The 27528-nt window shown below is 37.4% G+C and overlaps 1 protein-coding gene across 6 annotated transcripts in view; it reads left to right on the forward strand.

The window, feature by feature from the left end:
• The window catches only part of NAALADL2 (N-acetylated alpha-linked acidic dipeptidase like 2), a 634909-nt gene that overhangs the window by 445394 nt on the left and 161987 nt on the right, over positions 1–27528 (forward strand). For 5 of the 6 annotated variants that reach the window (XM_031047098.2, XM_031047097.2, XM_013128500.3 and 2 more), the window contains 2 exons: positions 7193–7391; positions 23844–26390. In XM_031047098.2, the coding sequence (XP_030902958.2) occupies positions 7193–7391; positions 23844–24042 (398 nt within the window). In that variant the 3' untranslated portion in view covers positions 24043–26390. Of the gene's footprint in view, positions 1–7192; positions 7392–23843; positions 26391–27528 lie in introns of those variants that run through there. The other variant, XM_031047101.2, reaches the window with a different exon arrangement.

Here is a 27528-nt window from a genome sequence, read left to right on the forward strand (position 1 = left end):
TAAGAAGCTTAGTCCTTGGAGTTAAAATATTGCAATAATTGAGCTGCCAAATTCTAACATTATTCCTTTAATGTGTACAAACTGAGATATTTCAGAATCCAGTATCTTATCAGAATTCAGTGATCTTAAGAGATGCATCCCTCACAAGTGCCCCCATAAAATTTGAAAGACTGCTCCAAAGCATGTTCTTGTTACATAGTAGAAATACTTAAGATATGTAAAACCATGTTGTTATTTTCCTCATCTCCAATTAAGTCTCTGATGCATATTACCTGCAGCGTGCCAATGCCTATCAAAAATAATTTTTCAATATATAAATCTATGGAAGTTGATCTGTGAAATAAAGGTGTAAGTGCTGTAAAACCACACAAAAACTTTATAGTTTAGCAGAGTGTGAAATCTTATCTCAATCTCACAGATATTTTGCAATCTTGAGAGGCTTCCCCTGCCTTTCATACTCTCCCTATGGTATAAAGTATCACTTTTCTGTAATACCCATTCATAAAAGTATGATGCCTTTTTTTAATCTTTGCCATCCATCATTGTCAAGACCTAGGAGTCCGTAGGCTAGCATTGGTTTGGAATCAGTGACCATACAAAAACACATGTAATTTTAGCTCTGTTGTGCCATATAAACATTGGTTTAGTTCAGCCTAAACACAGCAGGGAATGATGATCAACTAAAAAGTGTGGCTCAGCTGGTATTTCTTAGACTGAACATGAGATGCCTGCTCTAGTTTTCCCTTTTTGCTCTTTTGAGTAACAGGAAATGATTTAAAGTCTCTTTTTTCCTCTAACTTCAGTTAGATCATTTACCTCAACCACTTTAAGAGAAGGAAAATTATTTTCTAGGCTGTGGGGCCAGTGGGATAAATTTTGTCCCAGCTGTTCACTTTGGAGTTTTATTCAATTACTTTTCTCATGACTTTCATGTCTCGTCTATCTCTGACTTGTGTCAAATAACAGTTTATTGTCATTTTGGAAACCAGTAAGACAGTGTCTTTTTTCTGTTTACTTAAATGAGAATTTGTATTTTTTAACATGGCTCATGAACTTCTTCATTCTTCAAAAGATTTTATGTTGTCTGAGATTTCCAGTTCAGAATTGCATTGTCTTAGTAAACTATTTCCTTCTTCAACTCAGTGGAAACTGCAAATGTAAAAAAGGTGAAAGGAAATCCACACAACATGCCAGAAGATTTTTTTCATTAGGTTTACTTTTGTGCCTCTTTGATCTGGTTCAGTCAATCACTTAAACACACATTTTACTGCCTCTTGGATTTTCTTACATTTCTGAAGTTAAATCATTTGTGTAAATGCTTGAGTCACAGTTTTGCTGTTTCCTGGATGTCCTCACCAAATGATGCATATGTCTTTATATGTGTTAATACTGCATTTGTTTATGTTTCCAAAGGTTTTAATTCCCTGATGTGGTGGGTGTCTGTATTGTTAGCTCCGTTAAATTCAATGGGATGTGACTCAGCAATTTGTAAACCATTTATTACACTCAGGATAGGCTGGATGGCAGGTTATAGGGCAATATCATCCACAGTGTGTTTACATCTGCCTTGAGGCCTGTTCCTGTTACAGATGTAATGTCGCTATTAAGCAACATGTGTTCTCTCCTCTTGCACATACCAGAACTCTTGTAAACAAGCTACTGTTTTGGGGTTTACTTGACAAGAAGGGTTCTGACTGGAGAGACTTTTGTTTTTGTGCATCTGCTCATGGTCTGATGTTTAACAGTAAACCTCATGGTCCTAAATAATATGAGATGTCTTTGAAGACTGAAATCCAGATCCCTAGGGCTATTCAGTCTGTTATCTCTCTGATGAAAGATGTGATATTTTAGACAAATTCATAAATAAGTGACAGTTTGAAATATTCTTATTATCTACACATGGCAGTTGATCAGTGTTTGAGCCTTTCATACATTTAAAATCAAGACCCACTGCAACTTCAATTAAATACAAGAATATCTCACTAGGCCTTGCATGCTATGAAAACCTAATTTATCTTTTGAGGTAGGGTGCAGACAAGATGTCAAATCTGATGTGTCAAGGATACAAATGGTACATTTAACCACTTCAGTAGAAGTATTTTGTATGCATATGCAAGTACAAATGTATAAGCATTTGTATACAACTATTTTGATTATATGTGAGCATTTTTATTCAAAATATACTCATACTACACACTAAATGATTATAGGACTGTGCAGTTTAGACTTGCTCCTTGTAGCCCGTCTTGCACTGGATTAGAACCTCTTCAAAATTTAGTATATTTTACAGCAAGGTTCAGGGGTTGATGACAGAGGTGTCATAGAATCATAGAATAGAATCATCGAATCATAGAATAGTTAGGGTTGGAAAGGACCTTAAGATCATCTAGTTCCAGCCCCCCTGCCATGGGCAGGGGCACTTCGCACTAAAACATGCCACACAAGGCTTCATCCAACCTGGCCTTGAACACTGCCAGGGATGGAGCATTCACAACTTCTCTAGACAACCCATTCCAGTACCTCAGCACCCTAACAGTTAAAGAGTTTCTTCCTTATATCCAATCTAAACTTCCCCTGTTTAAGTTTTAATCCATTACCCCTTGTCCTGTTACCACAGTCCCTAATGAATAGTCCATCCCCAGTATCCTCTTAGGCCCCCTTCAGATGCTGGAAGGCTGCTATGAGATCTCCACACAGCCTTCTCTTCTCCAGGCTGAACAGCCCCAACTTTCTCAGCCTGTCTTCATATGGGAGGTGCTCCAGTCCCCTGAGCATCCTCGTGGCCTCCTCTGGACTTGTTCCAACAGTTCCATATTCTTTTATGTTGATGACACCAGAACTGCACACAAAACTCCAAGTGAGGTCTCACGAGAGCAGAGCAGAGGGGCAGGATCACCTCCTTTGACCTGCTGGTCACACTCCTTTTGATGCAGCCCAGGATACAGTTGGCTTTCTGGGCTGTGAGTGCACACTGAAGCTGGCTCATGTTCATTTTCTCATCAGCCAACACCCCCAAGTCCTTCTCCACAGGGCTGCTCTGAATCTCTTCTCTGCCCAACCTGTAGCTGTGTCTGGGATTGCTCTGACCGAGGTGTAGGACCTTGCACTTGGCATGGTTAATCTTCATGAGGTTGGCATCAGCCCACCTCACAAGCGTGTCAAGGTCACTCTGGGTGGCATTCCTTCCCTCTAGCGTATCAACCGAACTACCTAGCTTAATGTCATCGGCAAACTTGCTGAGGGCACTCTCAATCCCCCGTCCATGTCACTGACAAAGATGTTGAACAAGACCAGTTCCAACACCGATCCCTAAGGGACACCACTTGTTACTGGTCTCCAGCCAGACATTGAACCACTGACCACAACTGTTTGCATGCGGCCATCCAGCCAGTTCTTCATCCACCGAGTGGTCCACCTATCAAAAGTGTCAGTGTCTCATTAGGTTTAAAAGCCTTTCTGTACCTTTGCACTTGCCTGAATCAGCAATAATGTGTTCAATCTCACAATTTACAGAAATAAAGGTAACCAGGTTTGATAGTATCTTTATCTGTCTCTTAGGTGCTGTTGGCTGTAGAAGCTGTTATCTTTCATAATTACAAGTCCCTGGGCCCAGCTAGGCTCATGCAGACCTTTTGGAAACTGATACCTATTGCCTCAGCCTTAGACTGTGGCTGAGTAGCACCAGGCAAATGTGCTAAGATACTCTTTAACTGTCATCAAAGTTTTCTGAAGCTGGTAAGCAAATGAGATGAACTGTAAGCATCTCTCATGTGTGCTAGCTGAGAGAGGCTGTCCTGGTTTCAGCTGGGATAGAGTTAATTTTCTTCCTATTAGCTGGTGCAGTGCTTTGTTCTGGCTTTAGTCTGAGAACAACACTGATAACACACTGATGTTTTAGTTGTTGCTCAGGGGTGCTTCCCACAGTCAAGGACCTTTCAGTCTCTCATGCTCTGCCAGCAAGGAAGGGCACAAGGCGGCAAGAGAGAGCAGAGACAGGACACCTGAACCAAACTAAGCAAAGGGGTGTTCCATACCATGGCACATCATGGTGGGTATGTAAACTGGGGGGAGTTATCCAGATGGGACTGGTCAGGCTGGGTATCAGTCAGCAGATGGTGAACGATTGTATTGTACATTGCTTGTGTTTATTGTTTTGGTTTTTGTGGGTTTTTTTTTCTTTCCTCTTTTAGTTTTGTTTTCTCCTCTTGTTATTTCCCTTTTTGTTATTATTATTAGCAGTACATTGTACTTCAGTTATTAAACTGTTCTTATCTCAACCCATAGGGTTTACATTCTTTCAGCCCTCCTCCCTATCCCACCCAGGGGGAAAGGGAATCATTAGTGGTGATGAGGGCTGCAAAGTGATAAGTTACTGGCTGGGTTTAAACCACAACAGAGGCCTATGAAGACAAATTAAGTGTGGGTGAGATTTTCTGGTTTTCCCTGTATGCGGAGAGCAAGGGCTGTAATTTGAAGCTCTTTGGCTGATAACAGTGTCAGTTGTGTGTTGCTTCCTATCAGTTAGGCCCTTTCTTCTCCCCAGAATGAATGTTTTACAGATGTTACAGCAGCTGTAGTGCTTGGAGTGATAATAGTAGGCAGTGCTAGCAGAAGTCTAAAAATAATCTGGTTTATGGGAAGCCATTTCCAGGAAAGTCAGCATGACTTTCCACAGCCCTGGCGCAACCCACACATTTCAGAATATCAGTCTAAACTCTCCATCCTTAGAAAAATCAATAGAGAAACATTTCACTGTCATTTACTTGATGGCTGCATAGTCATTGCCTACAGCTGTCTGCTAGTCTTCCATTTGGCATCATTTTACCTGCTTGACCGCATTTCCCTGATCTTTCAGGGTGCTTTTCAGACTTACTTTCCCATCTGTCTGTATTGTTCAGAAAGGTTCTCTCATTACTGTTCCCACCCATTATTCTTGATTGCTACAGAGGTGAAAAATGCAATAGTTAGTTATCTGCATGTATGATAGAAATATGCTCTTTGCCATGTGACACTGATGTTTTGACTATCCTTTCAAGGATGTTGTATATTAGTACTGGCAAACCTTTCATCACCCTTTAAAAAACAAACAAACATGGAAAAATGCATTTTCCATAGACAAAGTATTTGCTGCTGAAGGAAAAGTATGAACATCCATTCTGTATCAGTAGGCCATATGTGTTTTAGCAGCTGTGTACAAAGTCATCGATAACTTCATAGAATCATAGAATAGTTTGGGTTGGAAGGGACTGTTGAAGGTCATCTGGTACAGCCTTCTTGCAATGAACAAGGACATCTTCAATCAGAACAAGTTACTCAGCGCCCCATCCAACCTGGCCTTGAGCACTTCCAGGGAAGGGGCATCTTCCACCTCTTTGGGCAATCTGCTCCACTGTTTTACCACCCTTGTAAAAAAAAAAAGAAAATCCTTATATTTGGTCTAATTCTCCCATCTTCTAGTTTAAAACCATTACCCCTTGTCCTATTGCAACAGGCCCTGCTAAAAAGTTTGTCCACACCCTTCTTATAAGCCCTTTTTGAATACTGAAAGATGACAGTAAAGTCTCCCTGGAGCCTTCTCTTCTCCAGGCTCACTCTGTATTGACATGCAAAATAATATGTTGCAACATGCCTTTTTAATGATAACCTCTTTGAAAAGAGACTTGTAATACCACCAGATTAGTTTGCTTGGTCAGTAGCTGTCGTGGTAGCAAAACTGAAGCTGATGGCAACATATTCTTTGCACTATAAATGTCTGTGGATTTGTGTTTCTGCCCCCTTTAGGGCACTTTCTACAAAGCTTTCCCATTCAGATTTTCCACTGCCAGGCCTGATCATCCAACTTTGCAGAGCATGAAAAATCTTCCTAGTGAATACAGCAACACACCGTAGCTGATCGTGTATTTGCAAGCTAATCAAAACCTGAAGCACTTTTCCCTCTCTCTTACATGAAAACACATGTTCACATGCATGGTGAGCCAGTGTCATGCCTTCAGCTGCAGATTGTCTGTGCTCATTCTCCTGTAGGTACGCATAGGCAAGTACATTCATACTAGAGGGCACAAACACAATTTAAAAATGTTACTCTTGAGCAGTAATTTTCATAAGAGCAATCAGTTACACTGGGAAAAGCTTTTGTATTCAATGTCTGTAAAAATAGTATGTATTTGGAATAACCTGTTTCTGAATAAAATCCAGTTACATTTAGCAAGTGTAATGAGATTCAACAGTGTAATTCTCTGTTCAAGAATATACATACACTTTCTTGTACTTGCAATGTTATTTATTTAACAACTAAACAGCAATTTTAGATGATTCATCATGATTCATATTGGAGACAAAAAGACAAAGAATACAAAATACAATGAAGTAGTGGTGTTTTCTCAAGTGAAGTAACACTTGCAAGTTTATTTTCTTTGTAGAAGTATCACAAGCTGTTTTAAGACATTATTGGTTAAAGCATTATTTTATTTAAGAATCATTTGCACTTCCACTCCCAGCTTCTCAACTTGAGAAAAGTGTAAATCACAGTTGCCCTTGGTAGTAAAGTTCGGTGTGTTGCGGTAGAAACTACTGATGGCCTCACAGCTGCGTCCTTAGTTCTTGGTGGTAACACTAGCCATAGACACTTGCATGTTTCGTACTTAACTACTAAAAAGGGGCTTGATTATTAGTTTTATAAAGTATTTTTGCTTACAGTATGATGCAGAGTGCTTTTTACTTGAAACTGTAAAGTAAAATCTGTTGGTTTAGGGGAAAAATACTTGCTATGGAGAAGAAGTGAGAGAGCATTTACAGGATTTTTATGTTTAGAAGAGTGCTCTGGTTGGCTTAATTTCCAAATATAGAGTACATATTTTCCCTTCATCTCACCTTCCCTATTAAAAAGGCATAGCTGACATTTAAGACTGTTTATATAATATTCAGAATAAAGATTATAAGTAATTCCTCATAGCTTATTAGATCTTAAAACAAAACAGCCCAAATTGATCATCTTTGAAAAACAGATCAGATCATATTTGAAATATAGATCATTATGCACAATGATCTATGACTTTCCTCAATTCATTACATAATGCTCACAAGGGAAAAGAGGCTCGGGTTTTAATTGGACTATTAATTTTGACTTGTAAGCAAGAGTAATAAGTGATGTTCTCTGAATCACTGGAAACTGTCTTGCTCATACTGTTTCTAGGTGATGAAGTAGACATTCCTCAGTTACTTGCAGTGGCATCGCGTCTGAGGGACACCGCAGAACTGTTCCAATCTGATGAGATGCGTCCAGCTAATGACCCAAAGGAGCGAGCTCCTATCAGAGTGAGGATGCTCAATGATGTGCTACAAAGTCTGGAGAAAAGCTTCCTGATTCATAGAACTCCTCCAGGACTCTACAGGTATGGTGCCAAATTCATTCTTCATTTCAGCAAAAGCAGTAATCTGGCATTGCTTGGTTTTCAAAACTGTCATGCTTTTAAAAAAAAAATAAATCTGAGGATCCAAGACTAAAGCTTTTTTTTCCTATCTCATTCTTTCTGTAAAAACATTAATTCATTACAATACAAGAAGTCATTAGAATTCAACACTGTAGCATTTCTGTCATGACATCACTGCTAACAAGATGTACGGTGTGATGGCAGCTCAAGCAGCATGACAGATACTTGTGTGAGTACAGTAAGATTTCAGAAGAAGAAAATATTTGAAGTCTAATACTGCTTGACAAGCTCCATCTATATTTTATTTAAAACTTTTTACAGTTCATTGAAGATTCAGAATTATACAAGATACTGTGTAGCATTATTTAACATAATTAATTATATAGCAGTGCTCTTGGGTGCATTTCAACCAGTCCAAGGCAGTACAATGGAGTGCATTTGTCAGTCACTATTCATAACATCCTGGTTAAAATTATTCTCCAAAATGTAGTCAGCTGCACTACCCAGGTTGACTCTAAGAAGTCATAATCATTCCATCTTTCACTTTCTAAGAAAGAAGGCTACAGGTCTGTATCTCTTACCATAGATAGCTCTAAGAAAAAAAAAGAAAAAAACTTGCAATAGTCTAAAAAAGTTAGAAAAGCAAGAACTGGCCAAGCCTGCTCTGAATAATGACTGGCCCTCTGGCTGTTCAGGAGAAGTAATAAAGTGTGGACACGTGCTTCAGTACAAACAGCCCAAAGCACTGCACTGCAGCCCATTGATGTAGTGTTTCATAGCTTGACCCCAAGGATACGTTTTGAATGCGTTATTGAGTGAGGGCATATGTCAGCTGTTTGACTTCACAAAGTCTTACTGAGAGTATTTTCAAGGACTCTATGGCTGAAGGTATCCGATGGTTTATCCATAGTACCCATTAGGAGGCTTCCTCAAGTAAAAGTGTCCCTAAAGACATACCTAGGTTTTACTTCACAGGAAACTGGTTTACATACCCAAAAAAAGAGAGCTTAGAAAAGAACTGACATACATACGCAAGAGACGGACAGGGGCCAGGACACAGAAATGAATGAAGCATCTACGTTATTTAGAAAAATAAATGTATGTGCTACCAAAACAAACTAATGTAATAAACTGGTACTTTCTTTCAATTGATGGGAAAAAATGTCGAATGTCTTGTGCAAATAATTGTTTCAAGTGGGCACAAAATAGACAGATGATAAAGACTGTGGAAGAAAAGCATCAAGACAAAGAGATTCCAAGCATTAGGAATGGCATAAAACAAATGCAGACATCTTTTAACAAAAAAAAAAAACGGGCAAGAAAAAAAAAATCCCTATAGCTATAATAAAATTTAACAATGATATTTGGGGAGGGACTAATTGGCATCCTGGCTGTGACTGGATTTATAATATAAAAAAATAAACCAAAATGTGATTAAATAAAGTCTAATATTCCAAATTTAGCACTGCTGTCTTTCTTGACTGAACTGGTACAGTGTTGCAAAGAGGCCATAAAACTGAATAGTATAATGTAGTGTGTTTATGTGTGTCAAAATAGTATAATGTAGTATGTCTATGTGTGTCAAAACCACACATCGTAGAATGTGTCCCGGTTCTTTATTTAAAGAAATAAATTATGCCAAAACTTAGGATTCCAGTGAGAAGGTTTTTTGAGGTCTTCTAATATTTAAATTCTTGCACTGTTTGCAGTATTAAGTTTGTTATTCACAAGATGTAATTGCTAGATATGCAGCAAATATGTGGATTAAATTTTTCACCTTCCTGCTCTCAGCAGTACTTCAGTGCAGTGCACAGTATTCACCCTGGCAAAGTTGATAATGTAGAAGTGAAAGTTTTGTAATTTTTCCCCTCTTGGTTTCATTAAATTTGATACAAGGTTTAGCAGTAGATGATAAGGTTACTGTAGTTTGTGGAAAAACATCTGGTTTGAATTTACTCTGAATTATTTTGCCTAATGTAACTGGAGTATGTAACAGCAGAGTACACCTTGTGTATCATCATCATTTAGACACTTATTTTAAAAGAATGCATTCTTTGTACTGTGCCAAGCTGTGTAACTGTAGTGTAGATTTACCTTTAATGCAGACAAAATCAAGGACAGTGATATATTTCTGGTTTACTTTCCTGCCATTAAAAACCTGCAGTTTCTTCCCAAAAACAAAACACCAACATCTAACAGTATGTCTTTATTCGAGTTATTTTTCACTTTTTAGGAATTTAAAGTCCTTCTATTAATTGATGCAGACATATGAATATTTTATGTTCTGAAGCTGTAATTGTATCACAGCAACATTAGAAGTACTTTTAAAAAAAATTATTCTTTTTCCTTGTATAACATTAGGCTTTTCTTTTTGTAATTTGATAAAGAAAAACAAATAATAAAATCGGTCTCACAGCCAGGACCTTGTATGCTGTGTTTCATCCCAGTCAGAAGATTGATAGGCAAGTTATATACCCCTGAAATAGTGGTTTATAATGGAAATACTGCAGCCCTTTAACTATAACAGTGCAAGCAGTGCAGCAATAAATACTATGCTTCATCTGTAAACAGAAATTTAGGATGCAGTTTGCAGCCTTGACCTTCAGGCTCCAACTGTGTTTAGATCATTAAGATTCCATAAATACTGTAATTTAGAGCCTTCTGAAGGAAGAATTTGTGTGCACAGTAAAGCACGTATGCTTCATGAAAAAATGATTGCTTCCTGTATACCCATTTGGACTCATATTCTCAACCTCAATCAAAGTACTTGACAAATTTGCTGAAGTTTAGGCATCATTTTTAGGCTTGTGTTTGTCCTAATTCACAGCTCTCTGGATCTATACTGTTTTCTCTTCTAGAACTTGAATTAAAAAAGAAGGTGGATTTCTTTTTCTTTATTGCAGGCAGTGGGTTTCAACATACTTGTGCTTGTCCACTACAGAGAAACCAATATAGCTTCCTACATTTTTTTTTGCATAGTCTGTACACACACTGCTCCAGCTGTAGTCTGTTACTGTATGTGTGTACTTAAAAAAATAGATGCATCATTCCAGTGAGTATCATAGGGTGATATTTGGCCACAATTAATACATTATTCCTCTATAATGAGCAATAAAAATATTAAAAATTACTAACAGAATTAAAATTACTTTAATTTTTGTATTGTTATATTATGATAGCCTAAATAACGATTTGCATTAGCAGGTTGTTCAGTACAGTGTAAGAAAACACTGTAGTTTAGATGATTGTCCTTCTTACCTGAATTTCATTACATTGAACTGAAAATTTGACAATAGCATACTTTCTCTGTGATTCTCTGTTTCCAGCTGATCTGGAAATACACAAGTACAGCTTTTATCAGGGTATTTTAGTCTTACCCAGAAATTTAGGCAGAATGAAAAATAACAGGTTGAAAAATGTTATCCTGCTTTGCAAAGGTTACCCTGCAGGTTGATTTGGGGTTAAGACAAAATCTCTGAGTTTTATTGTACTGGAAGGATTTCTGTGATTCCCAGTGGTAACCCCAGGTAGGCTTTCTATTTCCAATATAAATGTTTATGAACAAACCAGGATAGCTATTGATATTTTTCATTTATCTGCCTTTTCTTCTCATAATATAATCATAATATTGATTATTTTCTGATTTCTATTTTGTCATTATTTTAATGGGATAATCAGTAGAAATTTATATATGTTTGTTTCTTTCCTCTGTTTCTTGCTTTCCACTCTTACAATATATACTTGAGCTGAACATTTCCATATATTTTCTGGGGATCATATTTTACTGCTAGTACTAATAACCATAGATTACACTGCAGTGGCATATGTGAAGCTAGGGTAAGAACAGAGGTTCTGTTACTTTAGGCACTGTGCATAGACAGGGGAAACTAGAGATGATCTCAAGCATATTGTCCTCTCAGTGAGGTTGTCAGCCTCAGCAGAAGCATAAGGTAATTCTATAAATGCTGATATATAGTAAGAAACACCCAAATTCGTACCCTCATCAGCATTCAATGAAGCACATGTAGTTGCCTGCTAGGAACAGAAGAAGATGCTTTATCTCTGTAGTCTAAAAAAAAAAAAAAAAAAAAAGGTGCTTCAGCCTTAAATAAACAGGCTGGAACAGAGACACCGGGGCAGTTTCCCATCAGTGAAAGCAGCTTGTGTGATAAGGTTAAGAAAGTTCTCACTGACCCCTCCTCTGATGCTGATTAACCAAATGTCTGCAGGGCTTCTGAGAGAGAATAGATTTAATGTCTATAAATATACATTTGTAAATTAGCTAATCTGGCAACCGTGTCCATGCTGAGCAGTGGGTCTTCCTCTTTGACTCTTTCTTGAACATCTTTCTTTGGTGCATCAGCTAATCCCTAAATCTAAAAGTCTACTGTCATGCTTTTGCATACTTTTCCCTAGTCAAAAATGCCTGTCAAAACACTGATACCAGCAACATCACGGGAAACAAGACAGCATGCATCTTCCTGGTGTTTATAAATATTGGGCTCAAACTTTATGTTTGCCTAGACTGAGTAAGACCATTCCTACTGTTCCCTGAGTATTTTATTATATATCTCGTATGTGTTGATTGCTACAGCTCCTGGAAACCTGTCAGTCTAAAGTATCTGTCAAGTCTTTGTGTTCACTCCTTTTAGGTATTCACACAGAGAGCTTGTATCTGTTTTTTTGAAAGGTGTAGCACTACACTGGCATTGGAACAGTGAATAATAATATTGCAAAAGAATGTGATTATCAAGAAGCCTTCATGGAGTATCAGACACAGAACACTCAGTGCAGTAAGATGTCCTCTTTTAGTGGAACAGTTTAATTTCTTCTTGTCCATATCTAATCTTCATATTTGATGGACGCTGTTGATACCAGATGCATCCAATAATAAGAATGCAGGGTTTACTTGAATACCCTGTGATGCTCTCACGAAGATTTCCAAATCTAAGAGTCACTAAAGACTGAGTTTGTGTCTTCAGTCTTTAAAAATAAAGTAAAAAAAAAAAAAAACAGAAAGACAGACAAGGGCTCAGGCTGTCATTTCTGCTCCAGTTAGGTGGTTTTATTCCTAATAGACCATTGCTTAAGGATCAGTTGTGTCGTGGCTGACAGTTCTTTTAACAATTTTATACAAGAAACAAAGTCAACTTGTGTAAAATCTTCCATTTAAGAGTTTCATCTTCACTTGCCAAGTTATGCACCTCTCACCATTATTCATGTAATTGTCACAAGGGCTGTTGTGATATGTCTGATACATGTAATTGTATGGATTGAGTAATAAGTAGGTGAAAAATAAGAATTTAGAAAACAATCTGTGTTTTCCAGAAGGACCTCCAACAGTTTTTATTGCTCCTTTGTGCAAGTTAAGCCTTTCTTTTGCTTCTTTTTAAATAAATGACAGCAAATCAATATGTTATAATGCTCTGAATAAAATACCTGCAAGAAGCAACAATAGATTGTGCACCCTGAATTTGTCATAATGAAATCAAAGAACAATCAAAAGAGTTTTTAGCATCACACAAAAAGGTGATTTACATTGCTGCTATTCCTGCCGCTCAAGTGTTTGTTGTTCATTAGAGCAAATGTTTTCCTTTCAGACTGTGATTTGTTACGTATGTTCCTGACATATGTACAGAGTCTACTTATTTCTGTTTTTCTGATAAACTGCAGCAGATTCTGAGTTGTCAAAATTCACATGCCCTTAGACTCTAGTTGCTAGAGATATGTTAAGTAGGAAATTTAAAGTTATTAAATCTCCGTGGATAAACAAGCTGCTCACTGGGTTTACGAATGACAGCATTAAAGATGCAAATATCCTGCTAATCTTACACAGAAACAAGGGTAAACTTGTAGTGCAATGTCAGCTGAAAAAAAACAGCCAGGACAGAGTTTCTACAGAAGACACTAATTCCAACTCATTGTGTAAACTCTTTGCAGGTTTGGGTTTTTTTTGTTTTGAAATCTTCATTTGTGGCTTCAAGTAGAAAAGACTCCTGTATACTTTGTTGTCATTGAGGCATTTTTGACTGCCCTGATTCAAACACATGGAATTTTTTTTTGTCCTGCAGTGTATTATGTTGAGCAGGGAGTGATCTGATATGGTGCTAGTGATCCTTAGTGTGGAAATACTACAGCAGTCCATGTTGCACTGGCAGTAGTAGATAATGTTCCATTTTGTATTATCTGCCATGTGCAATTTCTAAATACATTGCTAAAGTAATGTTGGGGGAGAAAGGAAGAATTGTGATCTGGTTTTAGAATAGTGTACTTCAGATTTTTCCAATCTGCCAGAATAAATGAATTTTCATCTTACTGTACAGCAGTGATTTTCCATCTGACTTTTGACCCAATATCTTGTATCTTTCAAAATTTATATCTGTTTTCTTCTATAGTTATTCCACATATTGGAAATGGAGTTTTGATTAGTGGTATTACTTGCTTCACTTTCTAATTCTTCACTGCTGTGTCACATCTCTGCAGTTCTTGTTCAGCCCACTTCTCTCATACACATTTGTCCAAATGTGTTTTTTACACATAAAATATCTTTTTCTTCTACCTTCTTCCTTCAGACTTTACAGTGTTTGTGTGGTCTGACTGTAGTTAATGCACACATAAATTAGAGATGATGCACATGTAAATTAGAGATGATGGGCTCAAATATTCAGGACGGAAGTGACACAGTTTCAGTAACACTTGCTTCATTGCTAACTTTATGAACTACTAATGGCAAAAAAAACACAGGAAATATTCCAAGGATGGTTTTATGTTCTTCCCAAGAATCTGGGAAAGCAAAAAGAAGTTTCATGAGAAAGGTGAACAGTAGAAGCTATGCACTGTCAGATTTGAGATGCTGTGCAGTGTGTGGTACATCTTAGTTACTGCTTACTTGGAAGGTGATTTTTCTCACAGTCATTGGTAGCAGACGTTGAATGAAAGGATTGTGTTATTGGTTATATGCTTCTCTAAATAGATGTTGTGTGTCTGGTGATCAGGCTTTATAGAAGTGGTGACAATCCCTAGTCAGTATCCAATCTTTACAACATAGGCTGAAGTGGATTTTATCATAAAACTGAATAGAGTCATCTCTGCAGTTGCTCCTGATTAGAAAAAAAAAAAACAAACCTTACGAGAATATAATGACAATTCTTAACTGCCAGGTTATTTTTTTCTAATTCTAAAACCACAGGCAAATAAGTTAGTTAATGACATGACAAGCAGTGATGTGAATTTAACTAGATTGGTACAAACCAAGAAATATTTCCAATCAAATCCTGAATACTAGATTCTAATAGCATTAATACAGATATCACTGGCTTTAAAAAAATGTCATGACATGTCTGGCACATTAATTTCAGTTTAAAATTAAAATTTGAGTCAAAATCATACATCCAGGTCACTAGCAGAATCTGGAATAACAACCTTGATATAAAGAGGACTAAAGTATTCTATTCATTATATTTCTTTTAAGCATTATAGCTAGGTGTTCTGTTGGGATATAACATGGATGGGAAGATAAAAAGTTCTCTCCTGAGCACCTACTAGAAGCCAGACATAATTAAGATCACTTCCTATTCACACAGATGCTGCAGATACTCAAAATGGGATTTGAGGGGCTGGGAAGAAGATACAGTCTTTAGTCTGCTCCTTCAGTGGATCACCGTAATGTAGTATCAAGATTAAGCCGTAACTCAGACTAGCTCAAGTTTTCCCCAAAATACCTTCTGCTACCAGTGCAGCTCCTCGGAACAGGCTTAGTTAGGGAAGTGTGGGAACTGTTTAATTCATGATGGACCAGCAAGAACAATATTCTAGCAGCATGAGCATATTCTGTGCACTGGACAACTTTGGGAAGGGTTCTGACCTAGTCCTTCCAGCCCCTCCAGGGGTGATTGAACCGCACTGTGGTTGTTCTGGCTGTAGGCCAGATAGAATTTCATCCACTGGGATATTGACTCTAACATTCATCCATGTGTGGAGCAGCACATTTGTCCTATCATAAATCAGCAGCAATTGCTAGTTTGATAATGATCTTATGAATTCCTGCTATGGTTATTATTTTTCTCATGACTGATAATCATGCTGAATTATGACCTCTCTTAATACTGAGAAGATGCGATTAAGTGAATGTAACTCATAGTCAAAACACCTGATGCATCTGAGTGGCTATTCAAATGTTTTTTCTTTCGGAAGCACCAGTACATGTAATGACCATGAAGTAATGACTGTATTTGTTGTCTTCTAAATTTTTACTATTTAAAGAGCATTTGCTGCATAAATACTACTGAATTAGCCATCCGCAGAGATGTAATTATGGTAGACTTTAAAGCTTATTTAAACAGGGAACATGAAAATCTTTTCATTACACCTGCAAAAGCAGAAAACCACTGTAATTAGGGATTATGTCATGGCTGGAAACCAGCTTTCTCACTTCTCTGGTATGAATGGTAGACCTGGGTGTACATACATTTATTTTTCCTGTATACAATTCTCATGAATTTTCTTCCATCCTTTTAATTAAATTGAACTGTACACTTAGAGTTCTGTCTGTAGTATGCATCAGCCTCATTACATTTTTGATACAGGAAGTATTATTATGTATATTGAAATTTAATACAGGATTGGTGGTCCAGAAGACAAGATTTCATGCAGGAAATACAATTTCTTATGCTTTCCACAAATGTGTGGCCCTCACCTTGCAAAGAACCTGGATTTTCTTGCACAGTGACATTTCTTTGAATGTGTGGACTTATTACATATTTTAGCCCATTCTCAGCAGTTGTTCTCTAGCTTTAAAAGCACTTTTACAGTCAGCTCTTCAGTGAGCTTAGAACAGAGCTATCATGCCTAAAGTACTGGATTTTGAATTTATTAAATATGACAGAAACTTAATATTTTATACATTCTTTCATTTTTCTCATAAACAGTATGGTTGATATAATTTTTTAGATCCATGTATATGGTTACACATGTTTGGTCATGACAGATAAGAACCACTCATGTATATTTGAAATATTAGTGGGAACTTTTCTAGAATATAGTACAAAAATAAGTGAAATTCATTGGAAAAATAGTTAGTGTGTAATACTTCCCCCACTGATATATTACCCAGAAAATATGGCTTAGAAATTTGGTCTTGAAGTCATGAACAGGAAAATTACCTTAACAGGGATGAAGTGTTAATTTTGTGTGTATGCATTCCATTTAAGGTAATAAAAATATAACTTGAGGCACTTCTCTAAATAACATGTTACGACATCATTAATTTTTTATCCATAGTTAACTCCTATGATAATGATCTTTCTGATTTTGGCTATGATGCTAATGGCATCATGTCTCATGGTATGGAGTTACTTATGATAAACCTAGTTGGGATCAGAGCTGGAGATCAAGGTCAAGCTAGTTTGCTGCATCAAACACCTGACAGTGCTTGCTGTTTTGTTTAGAAATGTTAGTCCTCAGGAATTGAATGTTTTACATTATTTCTAAATAAAAATCCCCATGAAACCTTCAGAGCATCAGCTGTGAGTCATTTGGAAATAATTTTTTAATTCACTTCCCTCAAGTCCTTCTAAATAGTAGCACATCTGCTTTGAATCTGAGTATTTCAGACTGAGACATCCTTAAAAGAAAAATAGTTTCCTCCAAATTATTCAGCATAAGCAATGTTTCTTTCGTTTGAAAAGCAAGCATAGCATAAATCATTCTTTAATAGATCTTTCACTCTCCCTTTAGGATTATGAATGCTCATACATGCAAATTGGAATCTAGTAGATGAATCTGTAATGGATCAACAGGATAGGTCTAAAGATGGGAAGGTCTGCATATAAGGTTAGGATGGGGGTTTATAAGTCAAGTCTCATAGTGTCACCTTTTTAGGTGGAATTTGTCAGGTGATGATGAGGACTAGCTGTTTCCTACATGGTGGGGAGCCAATTGTGATACTATGGCCACATGGCAGGGGTGTACCCAAGTGGTGCAAGCAGGGGAGGCTTGGGAATGGCAGGCAAGGCTGGTCAGGGACAGTAAGATGTCTTAGTACACTTAAGCCCTTGACAAAGGTCTAAGGTGCATCAAGCTGAAACTTATGCTGGAGTTAGGGTTAGGCTTTAGTGATAATTCATAAAATCAGAGAATCGTAGAATGGTTTGGGTTGGAAGAGACCTTAAAGATCATCTCATCCCACTAGACTAGGTTGCTCAAAGACCTGTCCAACCTGGCCTTGCTCACTTCCAGGGATGGGGCAGCCACAGCTTCTCTGGACAACCTGTTCTAGTGCCTTGCCACCCTCACTGTAAAGAACTTCTTCCTAATATCTAATCTAAACCTACCCTCTTTTCAGTTTAATGCCATTCCCCTTTTTGCTGTCACTACCTGCTCTGGTAAGAAGTCCCTATCAAGCTTTCTTGCCAGCCTCTTTAGGCACTGGAAGGCTGCTGTAAGGTCCCCCTGGAGCCTTCTCTTCTCCAGGCTGAAAAAGCCCAGCTCTCTCAGCCTGTCTTTATAGGAGAGGTGCTCCAGCACTCTGAGTATCTTCATGGCCCTCCTCTGGACTCGTTCCAATAGATCCATGTCATTATTATGTTGGGATATAGTATTCAGTAAAAGATTAGTGTGCTTTACAACAATGGATTCATTATCTTTAAAAAAAGTACTGTTATCAAATATAACAGTGAGGAAATAAAAGATAACATGTCTTGTAAACAGCTGTCATTCCAGTTTGGCTTCTCTTTTTTACTTTTGTTTATTTGGCAGGCAGTCAAGCCAAACCGAGCATCAAGACACTTTACAAAGTTACCAAAATCAGGATTATTTTGATTTTTTTTTTATTTATCAAGCCCTATAATAAATTGACCTGCCAAATTAATTCAGATCTGGAGTAATTACCTTCTTGTAGTCCCACGTCCCAACAGATTTTTGTTAGATGTAGCCTTACCATAACTCCCTTTGCTACAATTGACTGAATTAGATGTGTCCTGACTCCTGTCTCTTATGCAAGATAAATTTCCATCTAGTAGGAACAGAAATTACCTGGTTTACCACTGTCACATAGCAATGCCTTTGAAATGCCTCTCAGTTGATGAGACTTTCTTTGGGTTTGATACCTAGACTACCTGTAGCCTATCAACTGCTGATGCCATGCAAATACATATCTTTTTGGCAGACACTCACCTTTGAGTATACATGGTTTAAATATATCATTTTCTGTAATCCGTACCAGTAGAACAATTTGCAGAATTATAAATGAGAGCACTAAGTGAAGACGGTTGATGGTGCTTCAAAAAATATAGGATGTTTAGCATAGTGAAGGAATGGAGTGACATTTACAGCTGAGTTACCCTAAAAGGCTGGCTTCCGTATACCCATCTTCCCTGCATGTGTGGTCACACGGCCAGAGAGCCAGTGACTTCCACTGTTCTATCCAGCAAGAAATGAGCATTGTAGAAAAACATTCTTGCCCTGGATGAGTTACAATAACATGTAACAATAGTTCACCAGTGCATGAATTTTGTCCTGGTTAAAGTTGGTCTTTTTTAATTTTATAATTATAAACCTGACACAATAGTGCTGTGAAAAAATAGGTATGTGAGTGTCAAAAAAGTTTAAAAAGAGGAAATAAAAAGTTCTGTTGGAGATCAGAAGGACAGGGGACACAGAGGAAGAAGGGTGGCTTTCAGTGCCTTCACCATAAAATTTTCTGAGTTACAAACTAGTGTGAATAAACTAATATAAATCAGCTCATGCAGTTTCCAGGAAAGAAGACTTTGTAATATTTTTATGTCCTACAGCAAATAAATACCCTGTGGAACTGGAAGTCATAGAATCATAGAACAGTTACGGTTGGAAAGGACCTTAAGGTCATCTAGTTCCGGCCCCCCTGCCATGGGCAGGGACACCTCACACTAAACCACATCACCCAAGGCTTCGTCCAACCTGGCCTTGAACACTGCCAGGGATGGAGCATTCACAACCTCCCTGGGCAACCCATTCCAGTGCCTCACCACCCTCACAGTAAAGAATTTCTTCCTTATATCCAGTCTAAACCTCTGCTGTTTAAGTTTGAACCTGTTACCCCTTGTCCTGTCACTACAGTCCCTAATGAATAGCCCCTCACCAGCATCCCTGTAGGCCCCGTTCCCAACATGAAGTGTTGTTAGTAGGATGAATTGATTTGTTTATTTACCAAATTAATAATATTTTATGTTTGGCAAACATGAATTAAAAAAAACGCCAACTTACTAGATGTAAGAGAAATGCATTCAAAAATTAACATTACCAAGAGAAACAGAAATGCAGAGAATCCCTGTTCTGATGTGCTTTTATTCTTGGAATAATTTATAAAACGGTATTTGTGAGGATGCTGAAGCATCTCTGGTCACAGCCTATTGAGTTATAACTGGAAAAGACAGAGGCTGCCCACAGCATTTATCTGTAAGTAATTCGAATGTGATTCCACAGAGAAAAGCTGCACTCATTTCAAGTGGGATTCTGTACTTGCCATCATGTCCTAACGATTTAATAGTTACTTTTAAAAATCTCTTAAATAGGCGGCTGTTTGTAAGTACCTGAATAATTCAGCTTGTGTTGTAGATAACTCTTTATAAGCTAAAATATCCTTTTTCATGGCAAGAATAATGTAATAATCTTGTTCTATCTTGAACTGTTGAGTTGTTATAATATAAGCAACAAAATAGTTTGAATTTGTGTTGAAGTGAATATATTTTAGGGTGATCTGTGATTCGAGAATTTCTCAAATTCATTTTGGTATGGTGGGGGTGAGGTTACATCCTTATTTGTGATGATGTAAAACTTCATTTAACTCTCTGGCATAACCTAACCCTAGGCCTGCAAAGGGCTCTTAAAAATTACAGAAGAGGTTCTTTTACAGTTCATTTTTATAGTTTCTTTGCTTTAGTTTGCTATGGCTGATTTTTTTGTTTGGAGCCATTTTACATCTTTCAGTGGTAGTGCCTGAAGTTATTAATTAGGTTCTTACTTCGGTTTTACACTTTTCAGGTCACTGTGATGTGCCTTTGAAACAAGCCCATTAAGATGAATGATGGGGGTTGTAATTTCATTAGTGTCATCAGTGTATTGCACTTTTTAGTTTAGGCGTCTCTTTTCAGTTTGTGTGGGTTAGGCTAACTGTCCAAAATGTATTTTTAAGATCAAAATAGTTAAAAATGAAGATAGATACTAAAGCAGTTAAGCCAGATGCTGTAATTGTTGTTCTAGAGGTGTAGGCTACAAAACCAATTTGTATTAAAGAATGTTTAAGTAATTGAGTTTCATAGTATAAATTAAAGTCTCCTGGTATCATTATCCATATTGTGGTCATGTAGTGATATCTTGTGCCAGTGGAATAGCTGGGTTTTATTTTTCAGTCTATGTGTAATCTTTAATGAAAACACTTCTCTGACTTGTAAAGGTTTGAAAGTCATAAACTAGATTAACCATTTCATCTGATGAAGCTTGAACAGAGATAGGAAGTTGTATAAATTGATTCTTATGAACATGCATAAAGAGAGAAATCATTTTCTGCAACAAAAGGGTGGCATGGCTTGTGAAGCAAAGAGAAGTAATTGAAAAATTTAAGATCCTGGTGAGAAGTCCTAACAGAAAATCTGGAAAAACAGGTGCCATATAATGTTTCTTATTATTTGCATCCATAAAAATAAAAAGTAGATTCTGTCATACTATGCAATCAGCTATGCCAAACTCATATTACTATTGCAGAAGTTGCAATCTTTTTTTAAATTATGATAGCAGGATGCTTGTCTTTCATTTATCAAACAGTGAAGCTTTTCTCATTAGACACTGATTTGTACTGTAGTCAGGTGTACTGGGCTAGGAATACTTGTCCTTTACTGTGGATCACCTGCCTGTAGTTTTACTGTGGATTCACCCGATTCCAAAATCATAGCAGTAGGGTTAAACTGCATTAACATCCTTGTATGTCAAGGTAGGCCATCTTTTTAGCCTGTGTCCTTGTTAGGAGCACATTTGGAGGTTGGAATAGGAAAAGATCTGTTCCCATTCACCAAAAACTTTTTCTCGGTAATCCCCAAACTCCTCCAGTCTTCACATCATCCTCTCTTTACAGTCTGTTTTCTAGCAGTCGAAGTTAGCGTTGCTCTGCTAATGGTTATTGTCTTATGACATTTTTCTTAGTTGACATTACCCTGAATACAGGTATAGTGGAATCCCGTTACAGATGAAGATGCCAGTCTTCTAAGGCATTTGGAGCATTTCCATCTTGACCCTTCAGAATTCTAGCAGAATTCTAGCCTAGTCAAACTCTCCCAGCTACCAGCAAACAGGTAGGACTGTCACATGCCTCCTGAGAGTGGGGAAGTGATTATCTGTGCATTGCCCCTGCTATTCAAGGACTTTGAGGGGTTATGAACAGGCTTCTGTCTCCCTGTGAACTATGGGAACTGTAGAGGAGAGTTCTACAAAAGCCTGGTTCTGCTTTCACTGATCTCAGCAGGCATCCCTAAATTGATTTCAGAGGGAGCAAAATCAATCCTCTGCTTTGAAAACGACACTATTTCCCATAGCACAGCCTGGCCTTAGAAACAACCAACCAGGAATTTATCTGGTTCTCAACACACACAGTTTTCATTTAATGTATCACAGAGATGCTTTAGGGACAGTCCATGATATAACTTGAGTCACCTTTGAGCATAAACTGTGTTATAGTCTCTAGGAATAGTAGAAGCTCAGAGCTGAGGAAGCAGGCAGTTGTCCTTTGACTGCTGCAGTGTGAGCTGAAGAAGTTATTGCCACATCTGTTTATTACTGTCCTCTTGATGGAGGGTTCTGTCCCCACTGAGCTCTTTCTGCAAGTGCTCCTAACCTGTTTCAGTCCAAATGATAAGGTCAGTGATGATTCTCTATTTAAACTATGTAAGCTATCCAGTTACAGTGTTGGATTCTGTTTTCCTCCTCTGTTTAAAACTCTTATGTATTGTATTGCAGACCACTTGAAAAAATGACTATATGTAATGCTGTCAGGCTGTAAAGCTTATCATTCCTATTGCACATCTCTGGTTTTGGATGTATAGCCAGTTTAGGAAGATAAAAACATAAAACCACAAAAATTGTTGTTAAGAGTAATTTCAACTTTGAAAAACATTTCCCCTCATTTGAAGCATTTTTTCAAACTGGAAAAAATGAAGGAAGATTGTAGGTGTTCTGTGGTGTCACTTGCTGGGCTGCGTTGTTACCATTCCCCCTTGTAGATTGGAAATTAGATGATTCATATAATAATAAGATACACTTTTGTAGTAATCTATCTTGTAGGTACTTGACAGTTTTATTACTAATTTGGAGTTGCCATTGGGCCTGTTCTGTCATGCAATTAGATTACTAACAGAGTATCCAAGTTGTTCTGCTGTCTTGCTGGTTTCATTGTGTGAAATAACTTCTCCTCTGCCCTGAACACCTGCCTTGTATTTAAGGATGAGGTCCTTCACTAAATCATATGTAGCTTTCCTGTTTCAAATTTCTCACTTCTGTTTGTAATCAAAGGAGTTCCTGGGTGGAGATTTATGATAGTTACGTGCTCTTCTAATTAGGATAATGTTTACATCTGGTTTAGAGCCTGCTACAGAGGATCTAATTGAAATCACTGACTAGCTTTGAATTTTAAGCCTGCAACACCTCATACAGATAACATTTCCAAGGGCTCAGATGTTACCTTTGCATGTGATTTTTACAAGCCATTACAAAGTCTTGCAGATATTATAGGAAGACATAGATTTCATTTCGTAGGGATTTAGCTGTATTTCCTGCATTTATTTCCTTCCTCAAGTATTCAACATTAAAGCTGGGTTGCTCTTGTTCTAGTGCCCCCAAGGATTATTGATGGAAAAAAAGTCTCCGCTGAAAGCAATGAGAGTTTTACCATTGACTTGACTACAGCTAGGATTACTCCTCTGAAGTGTGAAATAAATAACAGGAGAAGACTTGGGGGGGGGGGGGGGGGGGGGGGGTGGAGCAGGAGGAGGGGAAGAAATCTGTGGCTGGGGTCCACAGGAATAACCAAACCTATTTTAGAGGGGAATAAGTGTAATCCAACTGAAACATTAAATACTTCATGATAGTTATGGTAGGTCTGGGCTCATGATTTTGAATAAAATCCGGAATGCTCAAAGAGAAATGTGAGATGGTGAGATCTCTTTTGACAGATTTAGTGAATGTTTCAATGTATATACACCTAGATCAATTAACATATTCAGTTTACATGGCTGTAATAAATATGCAATTGTCCTTCAGTTTGCTATGGGTCAGTTTTACTGTGCTTAATATGTAACATCTGTAAAGTGTGGCTGATACTTGCAGGTTTTCTTGGTTTCTGATGAATTGTTTTAAGTAAAAAGTTTACCATTCTTCATTGTTCTCTTTTAGAAATATTCTTTACAGACTAGATGAAAGGACAAGCCAGTTTTCAGTACTGCTAGAGGCACTGGAGCACTGCAAACTGCATCCGTCAAATGAGACCATTCAAACAGCTTTGTCAGAGGTGCTGAACAGCATCAATTCAGCTCAGGTTTACTTCAAAGCAGGACTTGATGTGTTTGAGACTACCTTAGCTGAAAAGAAATGAGAAAATTCTCTGCATTCTAAGACAATTGTTTACAACTTGCTAAACAAAAGTTCAGCTTGGACCAGAATTTCTCTGAGGATGAAGCCTTTCTCAGCTTTTCTTTCAGTTGGCACTTAAAGGTACCACAGTGTGTGATTTTATAAATAAAAAACAGTCTTTTGCACTGTTCATGATATATTTCAAATGTCTGTTTCTGAATGTATAAAACAGTGAGGGGGAATAACACTTAAGATACGATTTTTGAAGGTCATCTGCTGTATTTTTATATGTAAAATCTATTTTTATGAGTAACAGCTCAATCTTGCAAAGTACTGAGCACATCCTGCAATATGCTGAAGACGTGGTTCTACGACACCCCAGATGTATACCCAGGTGAGATTTCTATGCCTACTTGGATTTCTTAACTTCCTTGACACACTCATCTTCTTCCTTACTCCTTTCAGAGTAAGTAGTTGAAGTCTGTGGCATTTGCTTGGGTATCCAGTGCTGGTGTTAATCAGGAAATATACAGAACACCCTTAACAGTGTAATCCAATATCTTTACTCCTGTGGAACAATAAATACCTCAATTCTGAGAGTACAGATAAACTTTCATTATCCGATTTCTATATGAAAAAGAGTTGTTTTCCCTAGTAATTCTTCAAGAGATTTTTTTTATATAATTTCAAATTATTGAAAGGTTTGAATCAGTAATTACAAAAATACTTTGTATCTTTATGTTAAATAAAAGAACTGCATAGTCTTACAAAGCTACAGGCCTTACAAGCTTATACATTACTGAAAAAGCCTACTTTAAGGTCTCCCTAAATTTCCAGAGAGAAGTAAATGAAAACAAGACCTCAAACTTCCGAGAACATTTCTGATATTTCACCACTTGGCCACACCACCCACTATTCCAAGCTGGATCATTCTGTAAGTCGCCCCTGGCATATAAGTTCTGGACTGTTGTCAAAAAAGCACAAGGGAATCATATATCTATTCCCTACTGTAGAACCAGGAATTCACATCTGAAGGCACAAGCAGATGAAGCCTATTGCAGAGCTAAAACTCAAATCTGTTTTGCACTGGTGGAAGCCCTGTACAAAGTCTGTAATCACACCATTACCTTGTTGGCCTGAAGTTATCTCCAAAGGAAAGGATCAGGAGGTTCAGTGTCCTCACCTGTAAGGCAATAAAAGACACAATTGAGAATTGCAGGTCTAAATAATATAAACCGTTGAAAATGTTAAGCCCTATTGGGTTTAGAGTTTTACGATCTCAGATGATTCTGGGTTCAGTGCTTAAAAAATGTATTTTATATAGATACTTAGAATTGAAATATAATTTATTTGACGGAAACATTAAATGTATTGTTACTCAGTTTGCCATGGAAACATTACAGAAACATTTCAAGTTGCAATAAAAATAGAAAAAGTATCTGTATTAATGTGAAAAATAAAATGGCTTTCCAGAAAATTTCAAGGAGCACAATTTGGCGTAAGACTTTAAAGTGTGTGTTGACACAGCAAGAAATGAAAGTTGTTTACAGATCTGTGTTTCTGTTTCCAGGAATCCTTGGCAAATGGGTCTCTATTAGCAATGACCCATGACTAGATACATCTAGCTATGATGTTGCTACATTTCTTGCAAGTTATTATTATAACATGATCAAAAGTGTCTGAGTCTGACCAGAGACTGTACTGTCCAGTTGAATGGCTACAACTGAGGTGGGAATACATTCAACATCAGTCAGCGTGACTGCATGAACTTAGACATGATTATCTCCTATCTTTGCTTAGCATCTGATAAGCAAGTTTATATGATTATTCTTTTGCTAATGCTGATACAAATTCTGTTTACTGCAGAGAGAATTTTACCTTTTTTTCTGCTACTATAATATTTTTCATCCCCCTGATACTGTTAGTTTTTATTATTGGAATATTCAAATGGGTGGAATAGCCACATTGGAGATACATGTTTATTTTGAGATAGTACTGGGGGATGTACTGTTCACACTATATTTGACTTGTATTTTCTAATATGGACCATTCTTCTAACAGTTTGTTCAGTAACATATTTTCTTTAGAGTGCTGACTTGCTGTAAAGCCAACATCTCCAACATCTATGGTCTTAAATGATACAGTCAGGTGCCATTAGGAGGCCAAACCCATAAATCAACATTTCCTTTAACTCTGTCAGGTGAATTTAATAACTGCTTCCTCTACCTTGTATGTATGTTCCACCAAAATCACTTCTGATGTAACCACAGTGTACTCATGCAAAATCTGTGAAATCTGCCAGGAAGAGTATCCCTCATGTATTGATTTCTTAACCATGTAATTCCTCACTAAAGCCTTTTTTTATTATTATTATTTTCTCACTAGTGTCCTTCTGTAACCACTTTTAAAATAGCAGACTTAAAAGTACTTCACCACGAAAAGCACTGCTGCTATAAATGCCTGTCTATTTTAGAGACAATCATATATTCTTGTTGGTGAGATGAATCAGATAATCTGTTGAGGGACTTAAAGCCATTGATTTCAGTGCCATCTCACACTTCTAGATCTCTAGCCTTTTATTTGAAATGTTCACATCTTAAGTATAAGTGAATATTTAGTGATCATATTTGTACCATTATAGGTTCAGAAAAGGCACTTCTGAGTAATGTCCTTCCATTGATTTTTAAATCCTGCCTATTGGGCTCAAAGAATGTATAGTAAGTTAAGGTCCTAAGTGCCTGGTATGTTTCTAACAGAACTGTTCTCCAGCCAACTGTGGAACATCAGCTGAAGGAAGAGGTTAGTAAATTGTAGTAACTTACCCAGACTGAATTAATTCCTCCGTTACATTGAAATAAATGGAGTGCCCTTAAAGGCAGAAGTATGTTTGTGGTTAGTGAATGATGCTAAAAGTTTGTTATCTTTTCAAAACATCAGCTGCCAGAGACAGAGTAACAAATGCATCAATTCCAAAGTAATCAAGAGTCATGCTCACAGTGACCAGAAAATCCCTGCAGTTTGCAATATTTGTATGCTGAGACAGTTGATAATAAAGAGCTAATGAGATTTTATTAGTGCATATTTTAAAGAGTCCATAAAGAAGCCTAAGTACAATTAACTCAGGTGAGTAATAAGTACATGGGAGCTGGGGTTTGAGTACTGACCTTAAAAAAAGCAGTGAATTGGTTTTATCATCCAAGAAAAACGGTATCTGGGCAAATACACAAACACACAAATATGCACTGCTTTGTATCTTCAAAACATTGTACAAACACTAATTTGCTTGCTGTGATATGATTCAGCTAAGTAAACGAAGACATCAATAATAACTACATAAAAAAAAAAAAACACCAGCAAACACTTTACACTGCTTCGCTTAACTTTTAGAGAGATTTAAAGGAAGTCATTGGAGCTGACCTCACTTCCTGCAGCAGTAGGCAGGGAACAGTTAGATCCCTTGGGTATTACAGAATGGACCTCTGGAGGTCATCCAGTTCAACCTCTCTGC

This window comes from Melopsittacus undulatus, chromosome 6, assembly GCF_012275295.1.
Source record: "Melopsittacus undulatus isolate bMelUnd1 chromosome 6, bMelUnd1.mat.Z, whole genome shotgun sequence".
NCBI lineage: Eukaryota > Metazoa > Chordata > Aves > Psittaciformes > Psittaculidae > Melopsittacus > Melopsittacus undulatus.